This window comes from Alligator sinensis, unplaced genomic scaffold, assembly GCF_000455745.1.
Source record: "Alligator sinensis unplaced genomic scaffold, ASM45574v1 scaffold1354_1, whole genome shotgun sequence".
Classification (NCBI taxonomy): domain Eukaryota; kingdom Metazoa; phylum Chordata; order Crocodylia; family Alligatoridae; genus Alligator; species Alligator sinensis.
The window spans coordinates 62792-73295 of record NW_005842344.1 but is presented as its reverse complement, the minus strand read 5'-3'; the positions used below and the strand labels follow the sequence as shown (position 1 = coordinate 73295).

At 67.2% G+C, this 10504-nt stretch overlaps 2 protein-coding genes across 2 annotated transcripts in view; one reads left to right on the top strand and one right to left on the bottom strand.

Annotated features, from left to right (window-relative positions):
* Positions 1 to 2690, top strand: part of NCAN (neurocan) — a 28309-nt gene extending 25619 nt beyond the window's left edge. Inside the window, exons 14-15 of the mRNA XM_025210320.1 lie at positions 2492 to 2566; positions 2616 to 2690. Coding sequence (XP_025066105.1) covers positions 2492 to 2566; positions 2616 to 2690 — 150 coding nt within the window. The remainder of the gene's footprint in view (positions 1 to 2491; positions 2567 to 2615) is intronic.
* Positions 2691 to 3448: 758 nt separating this feature from the next.
* HAPLN4 (hyaluronan and proteoglycan link protein 4) lies at positions 3449 to 9548 on the bottom strand. The gene is made up of 4 exons (XM_006028866.2): positions 9422 to 9548; positions 8398 to 8760; positions 6602 to 6904; positions 3449 to 3800 (listed from the first exon to the last, which is right to left on the bottom strand). Exons 1-4 carry the CDS (start codon positions 9546 to 9548, stop codon positions 3463 to 3465), a joined length of 1131 nt encoding a protein of 376 aa, XP_006028928.2. The 3' UTR covers positions 3449 to 3462.
* Positions 9549 to 10504: the final 956 nt, after the last annotated feature.

Here is a 10504-nt window from a genome sequence, read left to right as displayed (position 1 = left end):
CTTCTAGGGGCTGGTGACGAGGAAGCACAACCCCCCCGCCCTCCCCTCCCCTCCCGGGACGAGATGTGTTTGTGATGGGAACAATCCCGCCCCCGCGGTCCCCCTTCCCCGGGGCCGGGCCGGGCCTGACGGGGCGGCCAGGCCGGACATGGAGCTCCCAGCCCTGCAGGGCCTCTCCCTCCCCCGGAGCAGCGCCCCGCAGCCCCGGCCCTGCGCCTCTCACCCTGGGGCTTGGGCCTGCCCCGTCCCTGCCAACCAGGCCGGTCCTCTCCTCCCCGCAGGCAGTCTGGAAACCCCCGGGGTGGAGGCAGCCCCTGCCCGTGGAGGGGAAGGGGCTCCCCTCGCCCCCGGGGGTCTCAGTCCCTTCTTCCCTGCCCCAGCTCCGGGCCCCACGCACAAGGAGTCACATTTCCCCGGAGGGCGACAGGATCGGGCCCCTCCTGGTGGGTTTATGGACCCCCCTTGCCCCCTTCCCCTCCCCATGTGTCATCGGTCCGGGTAGGTGTGTGTGGCCGCGGTGCCCTCCGTGTCCCCCCTGGCCCTGGCCCGCCGCGTTTCTGGACCGCTGGACATTTTAATAAATTTTTTTAACAGTTAATAAGCCCCGGGTGGGCCTGCCCGTCCTTGTGGAGTGGGGGGAAGGGGGGACTGGACAGGAGGGGTCAGACAGCGGGGCAGTGCAGCCCCTTCGGTTCATCTGGGCCTGCGAGCGATGCCCATTGCAGGAAGGGGAGCTGAGGTGCCCGGAGCATGGCACCTGCACACGCGTGGATCCGACGGCCCAGTCCCCCCAGCGCCTCGTTTATTTTTAGCCCGTGTCTTCCCCTCGTATCTGGGGCACGGATTGGTGGGGGACGAGAGCCGGGGCAGACGCCCCTGCCCTGGGGGATCTGCCTGCGGCTGGCTCTGGGGGCAGATGGGGCTGAGCCAGGGCTGGCCGTGGGGTGTTCACCAGGTGTATCTGCTCAGCTCTGGGCAGGGGGCAGAGGGCAGGGTCTGGGTTCGGGGCAAAGACAGCAGCGGGATGGCGTCTGGGTGAGCAGCCATTGCCTTGCCCAGGACATGGGGCAGCAGGGCTGGCAGCCCCGTCCCCCAAAGGCATCACCAGGCAGAGGGGAAACCAGACGTGGGCACTGCCTGGGGCCTCTGGTGCCCCCCCTCCCCACCCCAGCAGGAGGTGAAGGCCAAATGGGCCCAGCTACAGCAAGGGAGGAGGGGGAGGAGCTCCCTGAGGGTGGATCGGTGCGTGCACACACACATGCACACACACACGCACATAGACACACAGAAGCGCTGGGCCCCACGCTGCCACCGTGTCCCACCCACTGCCACTGGGCAACAGAGACGAACCAGACCCTCCAGCGGTGCAGCCACCCTGGGGGCGGCTGCTGCTGTGCGCTAGGCAAGGGGAGTGTCCCAGGGCACTGCCCCATGGCGGGGCACCCTCCCTGGGTGCCTGCCCCCACCGCGCCGGAGCCTGGCTATTGCATCCCAGCCCTGTACCCTCCCTGGAGCTGGGCTGGGTGCAGGGCCCACCCTCAAATGCCAGCGGGCATTGGGGTGCCAGCCTGGAGAGGGACCCACTGGAGGCACCGGGGAGTGAGGAGGGAAGTGCGTGGGGGAGGCTGCAGAGGAGAGAGAGGCGGGAGCCCATGGGTCTCCATTAGCTGCCAGGTCTTTATTGTGTCTAGAGCTGGTGTCGGCACCACAGCCGCCACCCACCTGACCCCAACCCGGCACGGGCAGGGAGCCCCAGCGGAGCTGAAAGCAGCCCCCAGCGACTGGGCCCCTCCCCTCTCCTCCCTGGCAGTGTCTGGCAGGGCCTCGCACAGCGATGCATGCAGGCCATGCAGCTAGCACCCAAAGCATGCATGGGCAGCGTTGCAGCGAGTCCAGCGGCTCTGCCACTGGGGGAGGGCGGCCGCCTGCATGCAGCGGGGAGGGTGGGCGCCGCACTGCGAGCAGGGAGGAGCAGCGGGACGGGAGGGGCTCATGAGCCCCTGGCACGCGCCCACCCGGGGGATCTGCAGGGCGGCAGGAAGGCAGGTCCCCACCCCAGGCACCGGGTAACCTCCCCCTGAACCCAGAGCCAGACCAGGTGCTCTTACCATGGGCCCTTCCCCTCACTCTCAGTCTGGCATGCAGGTCTGGGCCCACCAGAGGAAGGCCCTCAGCCCCTGGCAGGATGGGCTCCCACATGACAATGCCCCATGGTCCCGGTGCTGGCTATGGCAGGCGTCTCAGAGCTGGAGCGGGGCAGACGGACCCAGAGTGATGACTGACCCTGTAGAGCTGAGCCCCATGCAGGCCGTGCCCTCGGGGCAGGGAGGCTGGTGCTGTGCCTGGGCTGTCATGAGGAGGTCGGACCTGATGTCCAGCCCTTGGAAAAAGCTCTGTGACCCCTGGGTGTAACTCGGCCAAGGGAAGCTGCAGCCAAGCCACCCGCGTGGGCCTCCCCAGCAGTCATCCTCTGGGTCCTGCTCTCTGGTAGGGCGGCATTGGGGAGATGGGTCCAGACGTGCTGAGTCTGCACCAGCGGGCAGTGCCCATCCTCCTCGGAGAGGCAGTGAGGGGGCAGCAGACTGAGCTTCTGCCATGGCTCTGCCCCCTGGCAGGGCACTGGCCTGGGCATGAGCACACCCAGGGTCTTCTTCTCTCTGGGCTTGAGTTTCCTCCTCAGCTTCCTTTGAAAAGTGCATGGTGCAGGGCAGAGGGGCAGAGTGGGGGTGGGCAGGGGCAATGTCCCAGCGGGGATTGTGCCACATGTGCTCCTCTAGCTCGTCTATCCGCATGGCATCGCTGGCCTCCAGGCCATGCTCAGTGGAGGGTCATCACCAGGGCATGGCCCAGCCCATGGCTCTGGGCCAGCCTTGGACCCTTGCAGGCCCTGACCCCACAGGTCTCTGAGAAGCACAGCAAGGTCTCTGCCAGCCCCAGCCGCAGTGCTGCCAGGTCTGCCCAACCCAACCTGGGTAGAGGAGGAGGCTTTGGAAGCTGCAGGACAGCGGCCTGGGCCAGCCTGGCCCCTGTGCAAGCAGAGGACGCCTGGGAGGGGTCCTCCAAGCCCCAGTGGAGGAGGAGACAGCTGCAGAGGAGTCTGGCTGCGCGGGCGATGCAGGGCAGGGCAGGGCGGTGAGGGGCAGCGGTTGCAGAATGACCCCCCCCATGCATGGAGCCTCGCTGCCCTTGTGCGGGGCGAGGACCTCCTGCCAGCGCCCTCCTTGGCCTGCTGCACCTGGGACTGTCCCTGCCACGGGAAGCGGGAGAGGGGGCTCCCATCCTGCGAGCAGTTCTGGCAGCCGGGAGCCGGGTCCCGCTGCTCCGTGGCCAGGGCTGCGGTCCTCCCTGCCAGGAGCTGGGGGCTGGAGGGGGCAGTTGCTGCGGTCGCCATCTCCCACTGGAGCACGTGTCCGATGGCTGCAGGAGCAGCGCTGTCCGGGCTGGGGGGACAGCCCCTGCCCCTCACACCCAGAGAGGCCTCCCCTTGCTGGACACCTGCTTGGGGGCCACCTCGCCCGCCTTCTTGAAGCAGTAGACCCCGAACAGCTTGTACTTCTTGTCCGGGAAGCCCAGGTTGCGGACGCCGGGCTCACGGCCCCCGCAGCGCACCCGGGGGTTGACGATGGGGTAGCGGATGCTGCCGTCCTCCACCCAGCCGGCCTCGCACCGGTCCAGCAGCTGGATCTTCCAGGCGGCGTAGAGCTGCCCCACCTTGGCCACCACTGCCCTGTTGTCCTTGCAGGCCTGCACGGCCTCGGGGTAGCTCAGCTTGCGGTAGGTCTTCAGGAAGTAGACTTTGCCTGCAGGGGTGAGAGCGAGCGGCTGTGAAGGACAGCTCCCTGTGGGCTTGGGGGTCCTCATGCCAGGCTGGGGGCACCAGGCTGCCAGGGCCTGAGCTCAGGTGGGCTTGTGCCTGCCGCCCTTGCGTGGGAGGCATGCGCAAAAGGGGCCTGCGCCACACATTGGACCCCATGCCCCCATCTGTGCAGCCCGGGAGGACCTGGCTGCAGCCCCACGGCCCATACAGCACCTCCATGGGGTCCCTGAGGCCCCGTGTGGGCCCTTCTCCACCCCAGCATCACCTGCACAGGTGCAGCCTCCCCACGGGCGGGCCGGAGCGGCGCAGACTCTGCCCCTCGAGGAGCCGGGGTTACCTGCGCCATCAGCCTTTGCAGGGGCTGGGGAGGGGCGCAGGGACCCCGAGTCCGCCTGGGCGCACTGCAGCGAAGGCAGGCCTGGAAGCGCACACCTGGCTGCAGCAAGATTGATGGGTGCCGCGGCACCGCGGCCTGGCCTGTGGCTGCTTTGCCCGCGATTTATCCTGCCTGCCACGATTAAATAAACATCTGCAGAGCCCCCGCGGTCGCCCGCTGCCCTCCCCTCCCCTCCCCCACGGCCCCACCGGGCCGAGTAATCTGTGCGCAGGGATGGCTCCCCCGGCTCCGATTTGTCTTGCTGGGCTCGGGCCTCATCCATCATCCCCGGCGCTCTCCCCCGCAATTCCCTGCTACTGCCCCTTCCCCCTGCTTCCGGCCCGGGCACGCAGGACCTTGCACGAGACTCGAGTTGGGCAGGTCTCAGCCCAGTTCCTGCTGGGATCTGGTGCAACTGGTCTCCCAGGGATACTGGGGTGAGCTGGAAGGCGACATTTGTCACGGGGGCAGGGAGATGATTTTAGTGCAGAGAGAAGCCCAGACATCAGGCAGCTCCTGCAGCTCCAAGGTTGGATCCTGGCGCCCCAGGGGGGACCCTCCAGCTTCCTGGCCTCCCCCTGCTCCAGAGAGGGGGCTGTGGGGTGGGAGGAGGGGTCTTTCCAGAGCCCCCGAGCCAGAGCCCTGCCTAGCTCACCGCTGCACCGACCCCTTGCCCTTCCTGCCCGGACCTGCGTGGTCAGGAATGATCAATGCTGATCGAATTCACTCCAGAGACATTTGTAACGCAGGGATTTGCTTAGTAATACTTGATAGCGCTCGTGGGAGGGGGGAAGCGGGGGGCAGTGGGGCTGCCCTGCAACTCACCCACCCTGGGGGCAGCTGGGGAGGAGACGGCAGGGACTTCCCTCTGCGTGGGGGGCAGGGGCTGGACAGGCTGCACCCCAAGAGCACAAAGGAGGGCCCCCGGGGTTGCCCATGCATGGAAGGACCCCCCAGCCCTGTGAGCAGTGTGGCGAGGCTGGGGTATAACCCCCACCTCAGGGGTCCCCATCCCTGCTGCCGAGCCCCGCTCTGGGGCACCAGGTCCCCCACCTGCTCTTCTACTTCTGCTGCCCCTGCAGCACCTGGCTGAGACCCTTAATGACCCTCCTCCACTCTTTCAGCGCCTAATTAATCCTCTGCCCGCCCCTTCCTGAGTGCCACCGCCCTGGGCCAATGAGCAGGGAGGTCACAGCCTCACCTGGGCGCCAGGTGCTGCAGGCAGGGGATAAAGTCCCAGCGGCGTCCGAGCTCCTGTAATGGGGATGGAGCGTTTCTGTGGGGGAGGGGAGGAAGGCTTCTATGATGCGGGGTGGTGGGGAGCATAGGGCCAGGCCAGATGCGGTATGCCTGACAGGTAGAGGCAGGGAAGAGCAATGCCTGGGCAGAGCAAAGCTGCAGAGAGATGAGCTAGTGCCCACCCGGCAGGATGCGGGGCCGCGTGGGCCCGGGCAGGGCAGCCAGCGCTCTCTGGGGAGGGGGAAATCACATCTGCACATGCATGCATGCACACACACAAGTTTAGGGCTGCAAGGGGCCTTGTGAGATCCACCTCCTGCTCCGGGCAGGAAAGACTGCAGGGGTCAAACGACCCCCGCACGGTGTGTCCCTGCACGCTACCTGCCTTCTAGCAGCGCCCAGCCGGACCTGGCTCTCTGGGCCGCCTGTCAGCAGCCAGCCCGGCCGGCTGGGGCGAGGGGCTGACTTGCAGCCTCTGGTCTGGGGCTGGCACACGCTGAAGCCAGGAGCTGAGGGGCAGATCTCTGGTTCTCCCAGAGCAGGATCTGGTGCAATGAGCAGCACTGTGGCGGGGGGAGCGGGGGGCTGTGGGCTTGGACACCGGGAGCAGGAATCACTCTGCTCTTTGCAGCTCCAGGGGCTGCTTCTTCCTATGAAAAGTCTTGACATTTCCAGCAGGAGCAATCGCTGCCCTGCTGCAGGGTCCAGAGGTGCCAGCCTGGGCAGGGACTGATGGAGAGGCGTTGTTGAGCGGGGCTTGGGCTGGTCCCAGCCCCCAGGAGCCACTTCTGCAGGCACAGAAGGCCCCGAGCCTCCCTATGCCCTGCTCCACGAGCCAGGCACCCACACTCATGCCCTCAGCAATGCCAGGGGTGGGGGAGACCCAGCCGGATGCAGGGAATTGCCTCCCTGCAGGGTCCATCCCCATGCTGAGTGTCTGGCAGGAGTTTGTGCATGGTGCGTTCCCTTGTGCCTCAGTTTCCCCTCCCTACCATGACCTTTCCCCATCAGCACCTTAGTGAATTAAGCACCATATTGCATTCAAACCCTCCCTGGGGTCCCTCCAGCCCTGCCTGCCACCCAAGAACAGTCCCAATTACCGGAGCGTTGCCCTCTGGGCCCAGACGCTGCCCTGGCTGCCCCAGGCCCAGGGAAGAGCAGGGCCTTACCGTTGAGGTTGGAGGTGAAGCAGAAGGCATCGTAGCGCTCATCGTCCTTGTGCCGGTAGCCGTAATTGCGGACGCCCACGGGCGTGTCCTTGCGGCCGCACTGCTCCCGGGGCCGGGAGATGGGGTACTGCACGGAGCCGTCGTCCAGCCAGCCCGCGTTGCACCAGTCCAGGCCCTCCAGCCAGGCCTGGTGCAGCTGGTCGTAGGAGGCGAGGATGCCGTCCTGCTCCAGGCATGCCTGCTGCGCTTCGTGGTAGTTGAGAGAGTAGCGCCCGAGGCGCGGGTGGTAGGGGAAAATCACACCTGCCGGGGGACACAGCACAGCCATGGCAGGGGGAGCGGCAGGGCACCACCTCCCAGCACCGGGGGCAGAAAGCAGCCCCTCAGACCCGCTGCCCTGGGTGCACTATGCTCCCCCTGCTCAGCTGCAGTGCACGAGACCTCCCCAGTGCTTGCCCCTGCCGGAGACATGATGCCAGGCTACGGTGCCCCAGGGGCAAATGCTCCAGGGGATGCAAAATAGTTGTACCCCTGCTGCATCGATGGCCCCTGCCACCACAAACACCAGCCAGCAAGTGACTGCCCACCTGTCCACATGCTCTCAGCCTTGCACCACGGGCTGGCTGTGCGGGCTGGGTGAGGAAGGAAGATTTGCATGGGGGGGACTTGGCCCCCTCCCCTGATTTTCTCCCTTTGGGGGCCAGGTCAGAGCAGTCTCCTCGTGGTCCTTCATGGCGAAGCCCAGAGCTCGGCCCTGTTGCAGTCAGGGGGAGCCAGCTCAGGGTGTCTAGGGCCAGGGCTGTGCACGGGACACCCTCATTTCTCCCCCCTTCCCACTGGCTGCAATTTGCTCCGCGCTGCCCGCCCTGGCAGATGCTTTATGAGCCTGCGCCGCGATCTGTTTCTGGCGTTTATGAGCTGCCCGCCCATAAACCTGGAGCAACAATAAAAGCCAATAACAGGCTCGATAAACCACGCCGCAAGTGCCCGAACAACAGCCTGCCACGACGGAGGGCACGTGCTGCCCAGTCATCACTGCTCACTTCACTCACTATGCCCCAGCCGTGACGGGGCACGGGGGTGCTTGGATGCCAGCTCTCCGTGCTCAGCTAGCTACTTGCTGCCAGGTTAGGCACGGGGGAGGGAGCCTGACCCAGGAGAGTTTGCAAACCTGGAAGGCTCAAGGGTGCACAGGGCAGGGTCTGGCATGGGGAAAGGCCTCGTAGTACTGGAGCACCAGGGTGGAGGTTGTCACCTGCCAACTTTGGGGTCCTCAGCCCCTTGCCACCCCCAGCCCCACACTCCAATCTGCCCCGCATGGGGCTGGGGCTCCTCCACCTAGCAGCCTGGGCTCGCGCTCGCCAAGGAAGTAGGCCAAGGTGAGCAGCGAGGCGCCCGCCCATGTCCCTGGCACTGTTGCAGGCACCGTCCTCCCATCCCCGGGCCCCGCTCCTGGGCCTGCCAAGGGCTGAGCAAGAGTGCGGGGATGGACAGCGGGGCTCCCAGGAGCACGGCAAGGGCTTCTCTCCCCCGACTGCTCCCTGTCCCTTGGCCTTGTGACTGTCCCAGCCCCAGAGACAAGGCAGCCCCAGGCCAGGGGCTACTGCCCTGCAGCAGCTGCTCTCACCCTCTGGGCCCCCAGGCTCTGCCCATCCTGCCTCTCCATGGACCAAAAAATCCTCCCCTGGGGATCTGCCTGCTGGTGTGTCTGGGTACACGCGAGCTATTCGGCACCGGCTTTGGGCCTGCGCGTGCAAGCTGTACGTGCCATGGGGCAGGCCCGGGGCCCCCAGTACCTTCCAGGTCCAGCTTGACCATGCCAGCGTCGTCCTCCAGCTCGTTGGTGACCTCGCACTCGTAGCGCCCGTAGTCCTGCAGCGTGACGTTGCGGATGATGAGGGAGGCATCGCCGGGGCCATCCTCCTGCAGGGCCGTGCGCTCCCGGTAGCTCCCGAAGGCGCGGCGCTCCTTGCCCATGGCCACGAAGACATCCACGAAGGCCATGGGCTCCGTCACCTTGGTCCACTTGAGGCGGATCTCGTCGGGGTCGTGGGCCGACACATCGTAGTGGTAGCGGCAGGGCAGGATGATGGTGCCGCCCCGGTGCGTCACCACCTTCCCCGGTGCCGTCTGCACCACCACGGCCCCGCTGTCGTCCTCTGGGAGCACAGGCGCCGGCCTCAGTGCCCCGGAGCCCTTCTGCCCCGCGCCCCCTGCACCCAACCTGGGCACCCCGGTGCTCTGTGCTGCAAAGCAAACTGGGACCCCTCCAAGTCCCCCTTGTGCCTCGGCCCCTCTGCTTTGCAGGGCTCGGGGGCTTCCCCAGCGGACGCCTCTCGCCTGCAGCCCCGGCCAGTGCAGGCGTGGGCAGGGAGCCCAGGGGGCCGGGTCCCACGCTCTGCAGCTCACAGGGTTTGCAAAATGCCGTGGCGGACACTGCAGAGCAGGCCAGGGCTGCAGGCCGCGCTCGAACCCCCCTCACCAGGCCAGACTCTGAAAGCAGAGCACCCCCCCGCTCCGATTTGAATGGGGGTGAGCGCTCGGTTATCTCACACTGGTGCCAGGGGAGGGGGCAGAGCAAGCGTGGCCCTGCACCAATTAGGGGCACCCCCCAGCTCCTCCCATCCATGTGCTTTGGGGGTCAGCCCCCCACCCCCATGCCTCAGTTTCCCCACTCGGTGCAGCCAGGATGAACTTGGGTCGGGCTGTTTTCATGGCACCCCCAGAGGTGACTCTGCAGCCCTCCCTGGGGCAGGGGTGTGGGACGCCCCGACGGGGCGCGGAGGGGAAAGAGCTGGGCCAGCTGCCACCCCCACTCACCCAGCACGTGGACGACCTTCTTCCGCCCCCTTTCCCCGAGCGCGGGGTGGGAGGAGAGGGCCGCGAGCAGGAGCAGCAGGGCAGCAGCACGGCCCCTGGCCCAGGGCCAGCAGCGTCCGGGGCGCATCTAGCACAGAGACACGGGGAGGTGCCCATCAAGTCCTGCTTGGCATGGCCGGCTCAGGGCCCCAGGGCCCAAGGGCGGTGACACCAGGCCTGTGCCTGCGCGAGTCAGGGACCAGCAGCGAGCACAAGACCCAGAGGGCTGGAGGGCGGGACTGGCACGGGGGTGCAAAGGGTCATGGTTGGGTGGCCGGGCAGAGGCGGGCAGCAAAAGGGGCAGGCGGACGGATGGAGTCTCCCCCTCGCACCCCCTGCCACACAGGGCCTGAGCCCCGGGGAGCCGGGATGGAGACGCCAGGAGGGCCCCGCTCCGGGCTGGCAGGGCAGCGCTGCGTGACCCCCATGCCCCTGTCCCGCTGCCGGAGCCCAGGCCGTGCAGCCTGCCAGGCGCTGAACTCGGAGTCACCCGCTCGGTTACAGGCGCCATGAATATTTCATGGCAGCAGCGCTGGGCTTGCTCTCGTTAGTTATTTATGTCCACGCTGGGACATCTGTAACCTGAACTGATGGTGCTGGGAGTGGGAGGGGGCTGTGGAGCAGAGCCCCTGACCCCTGCTGCCCCCCACAGCCCCCTCCCATCCACTCCATCCCCACCCGCAGCCCCCGCTCCTCCAGCCCTGCGGGGACGAGCTGCGCGTCAGGACCCCGAGCGGCGCTGCCCCGGGCCAGACCGGGTCAGGCCCGTGGTTGACAGCCAGGCCCTGCAGGGACCTGGGGGTCCCCTGAGAGCTGCTGCATGATTGATAGGTCCCCTCTGACGATCGCTCTGGCCGAGCCCCCCGCCCTCCGCTCAGCCTTTAACCCTCCCCCCCTGCCAGGCTGCTGCTTCGCTGCCAGGTCTCTGCTCCACAGCCAGACAGCCCGGGCAGCAAGGGACCGGGGCGACAGGGACCTGGGCGCCAGCCTGCCCCGGCCTGGAGAGATGCGGCTGGGGGGCAGGACCGGGCCTGGGCCGGGACC

What these genes read in the sequence shown, in the direction of transcription:
- HAPLN4 (XM_006028866.2), bottom strand. Translation starts at nt 9,548, where the DNA reads ATGCGCCCCGGACGCTGCTGGCCCTGGGCCAGGGGCCGTGCTGCTGCC. An exon ending in GAAGGTCGTCCACGTGCTGG is followed by an intron (nt 8,761 to 9,421) that starts GTGAGTGGGGGT and finishes CTGTGCTCCCAG; the next exon opens with AGGACGACAGCGGGGCCGTG. An exon ending in CTTCACCTCCAACCTCAACG is followed by an intron (nt 3,801 to 6,601) that starts GTAAGGCCCTGC and finishes TCACCCCTGCAG; the next exon opens with GCAAAGTCTACTTCCTGAAG.